The sequence below is a fragment of the Biomphalaria glabrata genome, chromosome 14 (genome assembly GCF_947242115.1).
Source record: "Biomphalaria glabrata chromosome 14, xgBioGlab47.1, whole genome shotgun sequence".
In the NCBI taxonomy this organism is placed as follows: domain Eukaryota; kingdom Metazoa; phylum Mollusca; class Gastropoda; family Planorbidae; genus Biomphalaria; species Biomphalaria glabrata.
Window position 1 is genome coordinate 14,590,225 of NC_074724.1, and position 17,162 is coordinate 14,607,386.

The following is a 17,162-nucleotide window of genomic DNA, read 5'->3' on the forward strand; positions in this document are numbered from 1 at the left end:
AAATGTGATTAGTTAGTTTATATTATTTTATTATATTTCATTTTACATTTCAAAGTTTACATTTTCATCACAGCAATAACATGAAATAGACGTTTATATTTATCAGAAATACTCGTTGTCAGTTCGTTGATGCTCGGTCATTGGTTAGTAGCTCGAGACTTCTTTTAAAACATAATAAAGATTTATTACTGTAAGAGTGAACCACTGTTTATAGTATTCTCTTTTGAAACAAACTTGAATAAAATAGTATAAATAAATATACACAGATTGTACTTAAAATAAGATCGAGTATTATTTATAAGAAGGAAATAATGATTTAAAGAAAAACTCTCTACAAATACACTTTCTGTCTCACGTCTTTCCGCAACAACAACAAAAGAACAACTTCCCCTTCAACCATCACCCCTCTTTTTTTCAATTTCTTTTTGCAAGACCTGCTTGTAGTTTCCTCAGTTTACACAACCAAAAGAACCTCTCATGATTCTTAGTGGTTTAAGCATAAACTTGCGCATGTGCTCCATGATGTGATAGTAAGTGTATGTGTTTTGTGTGGCTGGTAGTGCAGTGTGTGTGCCTGTGTATGAAATGACCAGTGGACCTTGAGTGTTCATGCTTGAGTGAACAGCAGTGTGTCAGAGACTGTGTGTAAAAGGAAGTCTGAGTATAGAGAACAAGTGGCTGGAGTAGAGAGCATAAATAAGGACGAATGTGTTTTGTGTTTATTGAAGCTCGTGTTGTTTTAGTCTATTACACATGACACTGTCTTAGTAAACGATCGTGACCCTACTGTGAACAAACAGTCTCACATATATGTTTCTAATACGTCAGGCATTCATCAGACTACTATATATTTTTTATTTTTTTGTTAAACGCCAACCAAATGTTTTTTCTGAGTGTTTTCTGGACAAGCGAATAACCGAAACATATACCATGCACTTCTAAAATAGTCAGCATAATTGCATGGGACCGACAGAGTTTCAAGTTTGAAAGAATCAGTCAAACATAAGAGGAACGATATAAACTGCACTTTCGAAGAACTCCCCAATGGTGTCCCTCCATGTTTAAAGTGGTTAGAGCATATCAACAATACAATAAATGACTTAAACCATAAACTTTTGCGACCTAAGCACTGGGTTACCCAATCAGTAATAAGCAAAGGCAAATATTCACGAAGTCTGATAGTCATCCAAGAAGTGGGGATAAATACTATTATATTAAACAATCAAGAGCAATAAATCACATACAAATAGCCATGGACAAATGAAATAAAATGTAAATGGTTCACATGAAAATATAGTGATATACAAATATCAAATGAGCAAATATTCAACTATGTAAGATGACCAATGCTGAATGTTGTTCATTTATTTGGAAATCGTTTTCTACTGATATACCTACAATTTAAACTTATAATAAAGGAAACATTCCAGAGGTGTACAAAAGGAATTTGTGTCATCATATAACTCAGAGAATAATTTTCAGAAAATAATTTATAGACTTTTCACTTTTAAAAAGGCGATACAAAAGTGAAATTGAGTTTTTAATAAGTTCACTTGTGTTGTTGACGGCCGTGGACTTGTAGCACCAATCTGCTGGCAGACAACTAAACCGCTGTAGGCGTTTAATATCTTAAGTTATAAAACTTGAAATACCTTGAATAACTTATTTGTGAACAGGGGGTAAAATAACGTTTATTATTATATAAACTAATTTAACTCGAGAAGAAATGAAATCAAGGTAGTAGACTTTTGTAATCATATAAAATGGTATTATGAATAGTATCAAACTCATTACAAAACACGTCTTTTTACTTTGGCATTCTAGAATCATCTGGCGTACACAAGACTGCTCTCCAGAGTGGCGCTTATTTTGCATCATTCGCATAGCTACTAACCAATCACCAGCGTCTACTCACCATCACTATACTCACACACACACTCACTCAAACACACAGTTAGTATTCGAGATGTAAACGAGCTAGGCTGAAAGTTGGAGAGACAAGAGTCCACACAACCACTTGTTGCCGTCTCACTAACTAATCATATATTATTTGATAGCTATTAAACCGAATCAAACAATAATGATGTTGTAGTTTGCACTCAAGACTTGTAGCCGTCAATCCCACATCATTACCGACACTTCCTGTCACTTTCTACATAGCAAGTATCGCTAACAACGTGAACCAACTAGAACATTCTGGTAATCATCCCCTACATATTGGTATAACGGGGAAGTTAAAATCTAATTATTTTTTAACAGACAGTCGAAGTCAGTAGTTTACACAGTAGATAGCAGACCAAGAACTTAATTGAATTGTTTAGGAAACAATGTCTCGTGTAGGTCGCAGATTGTGTTACGTTTTTTTCATTACAATAAACACACTTGAAATGTGCTGTAAGGGATGTAAGTACTTCTTGTCTATTTTAACCAGGCTAGTTCTTAGTTTAATGATAAAATCCATCCATCCCAGTGGCGCTACAGCCAATGGAGGTCACTGGTCTCTCCTTTCTGATCTATCATGTTATTTACGTCTCCATGCCCGGACTCTTAGCTGTTGTAGATTTGCCTCTGCATCGAGGCCTTTAGGGCGCCTGCCTTCTGTTGTTGTTGTGCCGGTGAACCAGCTTTGCTCCTCTGTTCTCTGGCATTCTTTCGAGGTGACCTGCCCAATGTCACCTGTTTCTTCTTATTTCCGTCACTATAGATACAATGCTAACATAGGCTAACTCTTTGAAATTATGTTGAAATACGCTATGAATAAAATCATAATTGTTTTGGAAATACTGATCCGCATGGCATTATGTATAAGAATGTTGTGTTGAGTCTGATAAAGTCCAATGACATCAGTCCACTGTAGATCTCGTGATTTTTTTTTTCGATACTTCTATGTAATCTTCTGGTTCACTAAATTAGGCACTACATCTAACAGCAGAGTTTCTCGCCAAGGCTCTACGGGAGGACTGATCCTTCCAGCCTTGCCACCAATTGGAGTTCATCTCAGGTTCACTAAACTCATTAATCCCTGTCTGGTTTCTCTTATCTTACCGTATATGATACAGGCGTTACTTTAAAAAAGATAATTACGTCCTACGCGTCATGCATTTAGTCATGCATACTAACCAATGACCTAAATTCTGCCAAGTCACTGTTTTTCCTGGCTGGCTCAGGCAACCTACTCCATGCTCTAATAGCACTAGAAAAGGAAAAGGATTTGTACTAATTTGTCCTAGCATATGTGTCTTTCAGAGTATTTTATTAGCGGCCCCCGAAAGGGGAAAAGACGATATTAGTTTTGTGCGAAATGTCTGTCCGTCTGTCCGTCTGTCCGTCTGTCTGTCTGTCCGTCTGTCCGTCTGTCCCGTTTAGATCTCGTAAACTAGAAGAGATATTGAAAATCCGACTTCACAATATTTTAGACCATTCAAAGTTCTGATGCAACGGCTACTTTTTTTTTTCCTAAAAGCGAAAATTCTAATTTTTAAAATCAATTATGTAAGCAGTTTTTTTATAAGAAAAAGCTAATTAGTATGCATTATATGTAAGACCTAATTTAAGACGAATAGTAATCTTATAAACATCAATTTCGTGAACATTTTTTCTATATAGCGGTAATTTTTTTTTCTTTGAGGATTCGAATATGAGATTGAGCCTTTTCAAAACAAATAACTTATTTAGTTCGAACCGAGGGTCCCGGGTTCGAATCCTGGTGAAGACTGGGATTTTCAACTTCTGAGTCTACCCAGCTCTAATGGGTACCTGACATTAGTTGGGAAAAGCAAAGGCGGTTGGTCGTTGTGCTGGCTACATGACACCCTCGTTAACCATAGGCCACAAAAACAGATGAACTTTACATCATCTGCCCTATAGACCACAAACTAGTTAGGCCAGGTTTACATCTAACTTTACATTCACTTTCACGTATCCTTTGATCTGCGGGACGGTTGGGGCACTACACAAGATCTGTTAACCTTCTTTCTCCATTCTTATCTCTCATTTGTCTTTGATATAATTTCATTCGGATGTTCTTTCTGAAAATATTGAAGCCTACCTGGGTGGACCACTGGTCGTGCGGTTTGCGCGCTGGACTGTCGTTTGGATTTATCGACGATCGAAGGTTCAAACCCTGCCTGCTCCCATCCCCGTCGTCCTGCGGGAGGTTTGGACTAGGAAGTAAACTATCTTCAACTCTGAAGGATTATTCGAATTATGTAAAACATTTTACTTCGGGGGCCGATTTTCAGATAATCATCACATGCAAACTCTCTTTTGTAACCTTGTTTTTATTTTGTTTTTGTATTTGAAGATTATGGTTCAGTGTTTTATGCATAATTGTGTCTGTTCCAGTTTCTTAACGTTTTCTTGAGTTGAGGGGTCCCAAACAGAGGATGCATATCTTATTATTGGTCTACCCGAGGTTAAATAACATTCTAGTTTTATGTTCTTTTTTGATTTATAGAAGTTTATGTTAATAAACCCTAATGCTTTGTTTGATTTTTCGATAGTGTCTACAATGTGGGGATTCCGTGACAGTTTTTCATTTATTATAACACATTTGTATTTTGCGTTTTTAGTCTGTGTTACTGGTTTACCATGAATAAGATAAGTGAAATTAATTTGTTTTAGATTTTATCTTACTCTTAAAGACTGACGTCGAGATTCCCATTTCTGTATTTCATCTTATTCTCATATAAAATTTCTGTATCTTGTGTTGTTTTATTGTTTTATATATTAAGCAATCGTCTGCAAATAATATGATTTTTGTTCCTGAATTAATGTAAATCATTTATGTAATTTAAAAATAGTAGTGGACCTAAGACTGTTCCTTGAGGTACACCTGAGTTTACCGTTATCGGCTTTCATTTAGAGCAATTTACGTCTGTATTATATAAGATAAGATAATTTATTATTACAGTTTGTTCTCTCCCTATCAGAAAATCTTTAATCCACTCTATAGGTGTAATCTAATTTTTTTTCTTTTTTCCTTTTAAATTATGATTAAGTTTTTAAGATTTAGTTGGATTACATAAAAACGAATAGTCGTGGAGCTGCCTTTTAACGCACTATAATTTTTAGGCCACGACACAGAGGCATTACACATTAACTTCGCAATAGATTGTAAGACATCAAACATTAAAAATTTAATTATGTACGATTAAGGACAAGTGCAGTGTTTCACAGAACCAGGCAATCTAAATTGCGACCTGCATATTTTTCGCATCTCGTGCAGACCAAGTTTTTTTCCACAGGTGGTCTATTTAAGTTTTCATTTTCTGCGCCTTTCTTATGTAATGTTCAAATACTTGCTTGCTAATTCTAGATCTATAATTCTGATGTATAAGACTTACTATTTCTAGATAATTAATTATGTATTTTTGGTTTACAAAATTGCAGCGCTAGAGAAAGGTGACTTAATGTTTACTGTCAATAATATACGTCTTCTAAAGAAACCAAGCCAGACTTTGATAGCCGTGCCAGGCTCCAGGCTTGAACTTCGATGTTGGACAACGAGATCAGGAGATAATGTGACAATGACAAGCTCTCATGGAGTTTCAATAGCAGATCATTTTAAAAACTTTAGCTCACTTGTGATCCCAGCGATGACTTGCACAGATACTGGAAGCTACTTCTGCCAAACAAACAGCAAGTCTGCTCGGCGAGTTGATATTGCTATGATGATGAAGTGTAAGAAGAGCACATTGTTTTGTAGAATACGCTCTGTGTTTATGTTCACACTAACCATTGCAAATGAAATGTTGTGACTTCTTTGTATTACAAAGCTTATATCAACTCACTCTGTCTGACTGTCTCTCTGTCGGTCTGTCTGGTAATAAAGTCTGTGCACGTTATTTCTTGCACACCCCTTCCTTCTCGGATCAAGTTGTAGCTTTAAACATTTATTTATTGTAACTAACAAAACACGAAAAAATTATTTAAAAAAATATTAGTAAATTAATTATTGGTAATTTTTTTTTGTTTAATATCGAATAGTGGAAATAACTTCTACATTATTGAGATATTTGTAAGTCTAGAGTTATTTCCCTCTTTTTTAAAGGATATATTTTTTTTTTTTAAATTTTGCTTCATTTTCATAAAGTTATATCTTCATTGCTTCTAGTATATAACAACATATTTCTGAAAGGTAAAAAAAAAACGATCATTTTAAACTAAATGTGATCCTCTCATGCTTTGTTTAAATTTTATTCCTCAATGTTATTTAATGAAGGTAAGCAATTAAGGTAATAACGAGAAGTCACGTGATACTCCCAAATAATTACGAATATCAAAACACACAACGCAGTAGTAGCTTACGGTTGGAAGCTAAATTGTGAGGAAAAATAGTTTAACAGAAATATTTATTTACAGTATCAGTTATAGTGTGTAGAGTTTCTTCAATCTTGTTTTAAAATGTCAATTAATTAATTCAGTGTCAAGGACTAAACAAAAAAGGAGTAGGAGCTGTTTAACCCTCCCTTTAAATTTAGCCCTAGTCAGAGCCTCTTTTGCTCATATACACAAATCTGAGCTTTGTAATTTTGATCTCTATCAACATTAGCTACTGGCTTACTGGGCTGTGATAAACTCGCGGTTTGTGTAGCGAAAACTCATTCGTGTAGTTGTTAGTTCTGTAGTCCAGTTTTCTAATTGCAATTTATTTCCAAGTAAACAAACTCCAAACCCATGTAGATGTGTGGCTTGTAGTCCAGTTAAGTATTTGGGATTTATCACCAAGTAAACAAACTACTTACCTGGTTACTCGTGTAGAGGTTTGGCTGTAATTCAAGCCCCCCCCCCCCTCTTTAAATAAGTACGTTTCCTTGTTGATATTAAGCTTAAGTCCATCGTAGTTGACTTGTGGTCACCTGTCTATCAATGTAATTTATGTGATGGACTAAACAAATAGGAAATGGGATGGAAGTTGTTCATCTCTACCTTTGAAGATATAAGCGCAAAGCTGGACATACGTCTGGTCAGCGTGACGTAGTCAAGGAATATTGAAGGAGAGTGAAAATGTATATATTTACATATTCAGACGAAATCAGAGCTACTATCCGGTGCTTCCTTAATATATATATAAATAACGCGAATAAAGTACCGCGGAAAAAATATTTTTTCAGTCATTATACAATAAATACTTTATAGATCTATAAATTATATCGTAAAATATTAACAGTACCATTTTTTTTAATTTATCATAAATTTTCAGTCATTTTCAGTCATTTTGAAGGAGACACTTTATTTATCATAAAGTATGATTATGCAAAGCTTATGCAAGAATTATAATTAGCTTTTAATTGAATAATTTCCAAATATAGCATTTATTTATATTAGAAAAGTGCACTTCAAAAACATTCAAGGAAACGTCCATACTTGTCAGACAGCTGAAATGCATAGTGCTATCCCTCTACTGAAATGTTTGTTCGTGGCATATTGTCCTGTACTAGATTTCATACATTTCATAATGCTTTAGTAAATCTTGGAGTCATTCTGCTGTTTTGTCTCTGGCGAGAAATAGAGTTGCCCTCCAAATAGTCCTACAAACTCCCTACAAGATCTGGCCGAGCTTCATTTAGCTCTTCGAAGGCAGAATTGACATCGCTTATTCAAAACAAATTTCGATTTAACAAACATTTTGCTGAGATAAATGATCGCCATCTTAACTAATCCTGACGCACTTAAGTTTGCCAAGGTTGCTACAAAAGACGCCCTGGTTTGATCAAACAGAGATGCCTCATATAATCAAGATTTCTGATTAGACTATAACACATATGTGTAACATAAACATCAACATATACATATACCTTCAACAGGAGCACCACATTTCAAAAACATATTTGCATTTTAAAAATTGGTGAAAAAGGAGAATGAGAAAAAAAAAAAGTACTCACTATCTATACAAATATGGCATACTTGTAGATCTTATAGTATTGAAGAAGATAGAAACCTCGACAAAAAAAAATATTGCCCTAACCCTCAAATACTGAATGTTTTGTAGGCGCTATTTTGTCGGGCCACTTATATTTAATTATTTATGAAAAAGTATAGTACAATATCATAAAGTAAGCATGTTATCACGTGAATAATGCTCTTGATCACTTGATAAATTATTCATTCACAGCCCCAATTAGTGTATTGACTAGTGATCTTTATGTCACTTTATTCGATTTTATTTGGATTGTTTCACAGGTCCTCCACGACTGTGTCACAGACAGCCGTCTTTAAAACAACTAAGAGCGAACCTTGGAGAAAACAAATCAATCATTCTTTGTGTTGTGGCGGCTAATTTGAATGACACCATATTTAAATTAAATGGTCAGCGTCTTAATCTGTTGCCAAGAGACTACTATAGGAAAGTCAACGTACAACAAGAGAAATATCAACATAACAAGTATCAACTTTCTTCTCGACCAAATAGAAGAAATAGCTTCACATATCTGCTCACCATTTCGATACTTAATCTTACTTTACAGGACTTGGGCCACTATACTTTTGTTCTACAATCAGAACATGGTCAGAGGATAAAGTTTTCGTTTTTCATTTACTGCAGTGAGTGTATTTTTTATCATCTGTATAATCTACTACCAGCTTAGCTTCGGGTTAGGTAAAACTAAAAACCCAATATACTGCCGCCTTGAGGCTAGACCCAAACATTGAAACGGCTTTGGATATAAACCATGTGAGAAAAATAGGCGCCGGGGAGCTTCCTGTACACAGTGCTTTACCCTTTAAGTCTCATTGCTCTGAGGCACCTTGTTGAGAAGACTATTCTCTGATAACAAGGACAAGGAAAGCAGCAGTTTGTTGCAGTGTTGCTCTGTCTCCGTACAGAGCTAACTCGCCATGCATACCGGTTTCTTTGTCAATCAAAGGGCCATTTTTTTTTTTTTTTGGGGGGGGGGTGTAGTATCGCGCACTCGTAAAGCAGATAGTTGACTGTTTAATCATCCTTGTTGGCAGCGTTGACAACGTCAATCGAAGTTCGCCTTGACTTTGGCAAAATATGCTCGACTGGCCAGTGCCCAGTACTTAGCAACCGTAATATCTTCCTTGTTTATCTGCCTACATTCGTTCAATTTCGAGGGTTCCTTCAAATTTTTCCACAATTCCCTACCTGTATTTACGTTTTCCCAATTTTAGTGAGCCTCATAATTTTGGAAAATTAATTAAGATTTTTTTTGTAATCAACAAGAAAAACTCTCTTGATTATATTTCTTAAAACAATTCCTTGTTTATACAACTTACAGATTTTCTTTTAATTATTAATGAATGTTAGATTTAAAAACAATGGAAAATTCATTGGAAAATGCGTTAGATCCGGTTTTTTTTTGAGATCCTTGTCCACGTTTTAGGTTCTTCTACAAAGGTTCCATAAAGTTGTGACTTGAATAGAGATATTATAAAAATAAAGATATACTTTTTTAAATATTAACTTTCTTTTTTTTTCTATTTCGAAGACAGGTGTTTCTTATGTCAGGAACAAGTCAAGAAACATCTGCTTGTTGGATTCAATGCTACAATAGTTAGAGTACGCTCTTCTTTGGGGAGGTTTAAGATCCACAGTTTTAGAAGCTCAAGGACGCGAAGAATTGGGAAAAAAACACGCAACTCTCTAAGCAATGCCATTTATGACATCACAAAGAAGTGTGGATCTTTTTCTTGCACAGTGTTTGATACCTATGGAGCAAAGCTAAAAGGAGACTTAGACGTCCTGAACCAATTATGTAAGCAACAGAATGATTGGGCCGATAGGAAAATAGGAAATACTAGTCGACCGGCGACGTAGCATACGCCGCTATTTTGCATTGCGACCGCAATGGGCCCCGTACTTTCATAGGACCCGCGCTAATTCTAGGTTTATAAATTATTAAGTTAAACCATATTATACCTTAAAACGGGTTACGTTTTTTTCATTGTCTTATTTATATTATAACGTGGCTAAATGTGTATATTTACGTTTGGTAAATGAGGTCCATTGTGTAAACTGGTGAAAGAAGCTTCTCGCGCCTCAAACTAATGAAGATTTACTTGAGGTCAACAATTCTCAAAGATAGATTGAAACATTTGGTAATTCTTGCTATTGAGCGGGATCTATGTAGGAAACATAATTATTTTGATATACTCTATGACTTTGCTACACGCAAGGCTCGTAAAGTAATTCTGTACGTAGTAAAGAATGATTAAAATGCATAGACGAATTTATTTTCTGATATAAACTCTTAAATTTCACTTATTATCCGATTCCCTACCCAAACTTGGCCCAGCGAAATCCGTTTTGCATTGGGCCAGACAATTGTTAAGTCCGGCCCTGCTATTTAGTGACCTGTAAATATACATAGATTACCTGTTCTTTTTCCATGATTTCTTGTTCACAATGGTGAACACCGGCGCTGCTATTCAGTGTTTATTTAATGTTTGTTTGTAAAATGTTTTACATGTTTCGGATGTTCTTTCAGAGTCGGCGATAGTTTAATTCCTAGTCCAAACCTCACGCAGGACGAAAGAGGAATGGGAGTGGGCAGGATTTGACAGTCCTGGCGCAGCCATCCGTAGCGAGCTGTGAAAACGTTTTCTCACCCCTCGTGGGGTGACTATCCGCAGAAATAAGAGAGTGATCTTTCCTTTACTTCTTGCTTTTAGTCCAAACTCTTGAGGGAAGAAGAGAATTATATATATATATATATATATATATATATATATATAGAACGAGATTATTTCAGGTGAATGTGGTGAATAGACGCGACAAATATCATTGCCGCTCCTACTATCGATATAATAGTTTAGATTAATTAATCATGTCATTTAATATTGATTATTCACGAAACAAATTCCTCTTATTTACCTATTAAAAGTTTTTCATTAAAAAGAAAATTACTATTTAGGACTACACCTAAAAAAGTGGCGATGTTCAATTGCTAAGGACAACTAAACCTCTCTACTACCTAAACTTACAGCTAGATTACATTTGGGCACTGCGTGGCTGCCTAGTCTTGCGGTATTCGCTCTGGACTGTCGTTCGGACTTTTCGATAGTCCCATGTTTATAACCTGCAAGCTGTCGTCCTGCGAAAGGTTTGAACTAGGAAGAATATTATCTTCAACCCTGAAGGAACATCCAAAACATACTGCACATGTAGTTAAGAAAGTGCAGTGCAGGTCAAACACATAACAGACTGATTCGAGATTATTAAGGACGCTTTAATTTAAGACATTGACCAGGTACTACTGTAAAATGTCGAACAAAAAGAAAACATTTTACGACATACCTTGATAGTATTGCATCTCTAAAAAATGTATTTTAATATTGTACTTCTGAAACATGAATGAGTATTGGGGTTATTCTTATCAGTGAGTCTTTGTTCTAACTTTCCAGCAGTCTAGCTTTTAGTTTGTTTACATTGAGTACTGTGATTTCAATTTTGTTTCCCTTTCTCATTTACAACAGTTGCTAGGTTGATTGCTGTGTCACTTCAGTTTATAACTTAACGTGTTTAATGCTGTTCTATTATACACTATAATAAAATAAACATAATAAATAAAATCAGCTCTTACAAACAAAATTTAGACTAATTTTCTAACGGCATTTTCTCGGACATTAAGTTCAAGACTCAGGTTCCAGGAGAAGTGTTACATAATGTGACTTACTTCTGACCTCGACTGGGTCTTGAAACCTGGTTTAAATACTTAAAAACTATGTTCTTGTCTCAATCTTGAAAGATGTAATTGTTATTAAAAATCTACTTTGTCTTAACTTTCTAGGCCCGCCTTTTCAAACAGAATCAATAGTAACTCAATATAAACATGGCGATCAGCGGCAGTACAGATTCCAGTTCATCTCCACTGAAAACATATCAACCACTGCACAACTCGATAATGAGACTCTAGTCATCAACAATAAAGACCAAACACAAGAAGTGAGTCTTCAATGCAGAAATAAACTCTTCAAGTACAAGTGCACTTTCAAACATAGCAATGCTACAAACAACGTGATGAAATTGACCATCAAAGACGTGAGTAACAGAAGCTTCACACTTAAGTTGCAGTACAGAAGGAACCATCGTAAGTTGTAATGTTTTTTTTAGTTTTATCGCAGTACGTTCTACTGTTATGCATATGTGTCTGCGTCCTTATTTTTTTTTTGTCAACTTGTCTATGTTTTATTTTGTAGTACTTTATTTAGGTTGTATCAATTTGAATGACATAGCTGTAAAATTATTTTTAGCATGCTATTAATATTAAGATTAATTGGAATGTAGAAACATTGATACCACTGTTTATAACGTTCAAGTTTCTTAATAACTTTATTTCTCAATTTCGTTTGATTCAAGTAGATTTTCTTTTATCGCGTTCCTCGAAAAGGCGATATTAGTTTTATGTGGCTTTGTGTAATAGTTAGTAAAGTAAAGTTTCCCTTTCAGACCTTGCGATCTATGGGGCAGATGATGCTAAGGTCATCTGTTTCTACGGCCAACGGTTAACGAGCGGGTGTCATGTGGCCAGCACAACGACCAACCGCCTTTACTCTCCCCAACTAAAGTCAGGTACCCAAAGAGTTGGGTGGACTCAAGAACGCCCTAAAAATCCTGAAATTCGAAATCCCATCTTTCACCGAGATTCGAACCCAGAACCTCAGGTTCAGAAGGCGAGCGCTTAACCACTCAGCCACCACTCAGATAGATATATTCAATTGCTTTTGTAAAGGCAGCACGTACACTCCCAGATAACCCTTCCCCCTAAAGATCAACGAGTTATTGGACCATAGTCATCTAATGATTAAAGCAATTATTGACCCCAATCGCGAACTCTATCACTTTACGAGTAGGTCAAGAAGGGAAGCGGTGATATTCATTTTTAAAGTCCAAAGTTTATTTCACAGCGACTCATGCAGTCACGTGTCTCCCGTGTTCACAGAGGTCTTAGTTCCTATAAAATGACAAATAATACACTATTTTATTTTAGCGGCCCCCGTTATAAATTTGTGTCGTCTCTCTTCATATGAATAATTGAATTTTATATTTGTCTGTTATCTGTTATGACTTATCTTAAAAGAAAAAAAAATAGTTAAATCCCCCTTTCAGACCTTGTGGTCTATAGGGCAGATGATGTAAAGGTCATCTGATTCTGTGGCCTACGGTTAACGAGGGTGTCATGTGGCCAGCACAACGACCAAACGCCTTTGCTTTTCCCCAACAAATGTCAGGTACCTATTACAGCTGGGTGGACTCAGAGGCGCCCGAAGATCCCGAAATTAAAAATCCCAGTCTTCACCAGGATTCGAACCCCGGACCCCGGTTTGGAAGTCAAGTGCTTTACCGCTCAGCCACCGCGCCTTATCGTATATATAATTTGTTATACATAATTTCATTATATGTGTATTTCTATTAGGCATTAAAACAAGCAAGAGAATAAAGAAAATATTCTTTGAGGACGAAAAGTATCTGAAATTCAAACTTAAGATACATCCAGACAGAACATTGAAGAAACTACAAATTTCAGGAGAGACAGTGACATCAAATACATCAAGCAATGAAGCAAGTTATTTCATTTTAAGTAACAAGACAATTGTTACAGTGGTGATACGAAATGTAACATTGTATAACGAGTGTATCAGCTCGTCTTGTTCTGCTCGTGTAATAACCCAAGGAAGACAGAAACTTTACAAAAGAAATGTGCGGTTAAAGTTTATAAGAAGGGACACAAGGAAAGGTATGTAAGTGTATCTAGTTTCAATAGGTTTCAATAGAACGGGAGGGGGAAACTATCAACATAGGTGAGCACATTTCGAAACCCGAGGTTGTTTTTTTTTTTTTTAATTTGAGATCAAATGTGTGTGTTAGGTACAGGCTTTGTGCGTGTATGTGTAAGTACGTGCAAGCGTGCGCATGTAGGTGTGTTTGACGAACAGACGTATATGGTGTGGTCTAGCGCTTTCAAGAAGCTCTTCATTACAAATATTTCTCACACACTGCCCCACACACTGTCCCACACACTGCCCCACACACTGTCCCCACAAGAGATTGCGCCTTAGTCACGAGTCAATAGTTTCTCCATGCGTCATACAAAAACAAATTAACGTTTTTTTCCTAAATTAGACTAAGAAAACAAATACTGTCAAATGTTACGACATTTCTTTATGCTACCTTTCTTGCTAGACTAAAAAAAAATCTATGACCTCTTTCAGTTGCCTAGCGACTTTGGGTCATCTCATAGAAAAGATGTAGCACAACAGCTGTAACCCCCCAAACTCCTCTCCATGTCGTAGTTCCTATTTCATTCAATTCTTGCTTTCACTTTCTAATGTAGGATATCTTGTTTTTGGCCATACAAATCTATAATGTGCTCCCTCTGGATACAAGAGAATATGAATAGACAAAATGTATAATGTTTCAAAGATACAGCTTTTATTACAAAGTAAACCGAAAAGTAACAGATGTTGTTTGTGACAAGTCAAAAACTCGCTGTCAGAGTCACTCTAAATTATCACAGCATTAATTATTATTTTTCATTATTTATTTATTTTATTTTAATTATTTGTCCATCCTACCCCTAAATCATCCACCCGCCCCACCTTTTTCTCTCCAGGCTAGACCTTAGTCCACCACCTTGGAAGAAAACTAGGCCAGTCCTTTCATTTATCTGCCCTTGATCGGGGAAAGATAACCACACTATCTCTTTTGTCTTATCCACCGGATGTCTGACTGACGGCCGCAGTTGACACCACCTTGGTTTGAATGCAAGCTAATCCTTCTCCCCCCCCCCTTCTCTCACATCTCTCTTTGATCTAAGAGATTACCCTGGTCAACACACCGCGTGATATTCCAAGGTGCGGCTCCCACCTCGAGTCAAATCCACCCACGTGTAAGATAAATTTTAGCCTAGGGCATTTCCTGTGTCCGCCCGCACTTTCCAGGCTTATATAAAGTGAACCAACTCAAGCCAGACCCTTTTTCATTTCTCATTCGAGCTGAGCTATCGAGTCTGGACTATATCACTTATTCTCCCTCCTAGAGGAATACCTATTGCCTTTTATTGGATCAACGATCTATTTACCTGCAGTTGTGCTTAGTGCTAATCAGCGCTGCAATTGCCTATTTAGATTCTAAGTGCTATTCAGCACTGTAATTGCTATCAAGAGTTACCTGCCTATTTATCGGATTACTTACCTGCCTATTTATTGGCTATCGAGAATCACCTCCTATTTAGATGCTTAGTGCTATTCAGCACTGTATTTAGCTGATATCAAGAATCACCTACTATCTTTGTGTTTATGCTCTTCAGCACTGCATTAGCTCACTGACCTATTGCCTATTTATTTGCTATTTGCTGTTCAGTGTCTACTCGACGCCACTCAACTACTGCCTATGTGTTTAGTGCTATTCAGCGCTGCATTTGCCTACTGAGATCTACTCAACTCTACTGCTCGGCGCTATCGGCATTGCCCGCCTATTTGACAGCCCACCTGTCATGCTATTAGGTGCGACGTCCCTATTGACCAGATCTGTGTGAGACGTCATAGCTACGCCAACCCTCTGCAACTCACTGGACATATCCTGTCAACTACGCTGCCCACGGCAGATCCGCTCTGCCCGCAGTAACCTTGTGCCCACGGTAGCCGGCCACCCGCCCTACTGTGCCCACTACAGATATTAGATTTTGGGGATTGAGACTCCACAAGAACTATATCACCGGCGTCCCTCTATCCGCTAGAGCGCCACCTCCAGCTGCAGAACCTCAAGCCAGGACACAGCCAGCTGCGACATCAACAGGAATACCAGCTAAGTCAGAGGACAAAGTGACATACTCTCTTAATAGGTGCAAGAGTGATGATTAAACATAGAATATACTAGAGATAGATGGCAAACCCTCCCCTTTTTTTTATCCTTATATGTATATTTATGTAAATAAATATTCTTTATTTTAACTTTTGTATCTATCTTTCATTGCTTCGTCTCGTTGCGTGTCTGCTCCCGATTCATATGCTGATAGGTTGGTGTGTGATAGCTTTAAAAATAATCATCCCCTAGACATTAAACGTGCCAAACACACGTCACATTTTCCCCACCTGTCACATTTTGGCGAGCCCGTCCTGGATTTAACCCATTAGTACAGCAGGCACGAACAGGCAGCAATAACTAAATTCCATATCGATAATTTTTCTAAAAATATTTATAAGTATCATCACTTCGCATTATCAAGAGTGTCACTTCTGTCATATTTTATTTATTACTATTATTGCATTTCATGTGTAACATTTCCTTGCAGGAACTTTGTGATTAACTTAGGCAGACACCACATTCCTTCTGCACTTTTTCCTGTAACTCAGGAGCAATTGCTCTCCAGTGGCCCTTTCCGCTATTCCATTTCATACCTTTTCTAATCCGTCCTCTATTATCATGGACTCAACAGAATTAGATTCTGAAGTTGAGGAGATTATGATACTCCTTGGATATGAAGACCCCAAGGTGGAAGACATCGTACGCCGGTTGATTAACAATGAAAGAAAATTCAAGCAAGAAATGGAAGAATTGGACAAAGCCCATGCACAGGAAACACCAGAAATCAGACAGAGCTATAGGCCGCAGAGTTTGGAGCTGAACACCACACCGGCAAGACAAGACCAGGAAGCAGAGGAGAGCAAAACCACGACTCACATCCAAAGCGGGTACACTGCCCAAACGGACACAGAAGTTGCTGCCAAGGATGAAGCTTTCATACCTGATATCCCTCCTCTCGATGATTCCACATTGTCCACCCAGCCCAACCCTCCTGCTCAGTCTAATAGTCCTGCAAACTGCGACGCCCCAATTCAGCCCATGCCACCAAGCCAACCCCAACCTAAATAGGCACCAGTCCAACAACCAGCCTTGCACAAAAACGGCAACTTTCCAGCACGTAAGCCTCGTCATGACCAGAACAACCAAGCCCACCGTGACTGTAACAACAGCACGCGTGGCAACAAACCTAACCGTGCCTACCGTGACTGCAACAACAGCATGCGTAGCCACCAACCCAACCGCCAAAAGCAGCAGGGCTCACAGACCATTTCAGTAATGACCGCGGTCCCCAAACCCTCTGCGTCTAATCAGCAAACACAGACTGATAGAACAGCGGGCGACCCATACGTCATATCAACACTGACTGTGGCCCCTGAACACACTGCCCTTGGCT

General features: G+C 37.3%; 1 protein-coding gene across 1 annotated transcript in view; it reads left to right on the forward strand.

Moving 5' to 3' along the window:
- The first annotated feature begins 2,031 nt into the window (after nt 1–2,031).
- The window catches only part of LOC106059656 (uncharacterized), a 46,695-nt gene continuing 31,564 nt past the window's right edge, over nt 2,032–17,162 (forward strand). The window contains exons 1-6 of the mRNA XM_056011141.1: nt 2,032–2,403; nt 5,392–5,682; nt 8,185–8,544; nt 9,453–9,719; nt 11,754–12,053; nt 13,380–13,700. Coding sequence (XP_055867116.1) covers nt 2,328–2,403; nt 5,392–5,682; nt 8,185–8,544; nt 9,453–9,719; nt 11,754–12,053; nt 13,380–13,700 — 1,615 coding nt within the window. The 5' untranslated portion in view covers nt 2,032–2,327. The remainder of the gene's footprint in view (nt 2,404–5,391; nt 5,683–8,184; nt 8,545–9,452; nt 9,720–11,753; nt 12,054–13,379; nt 13,701–17,162) is intronic.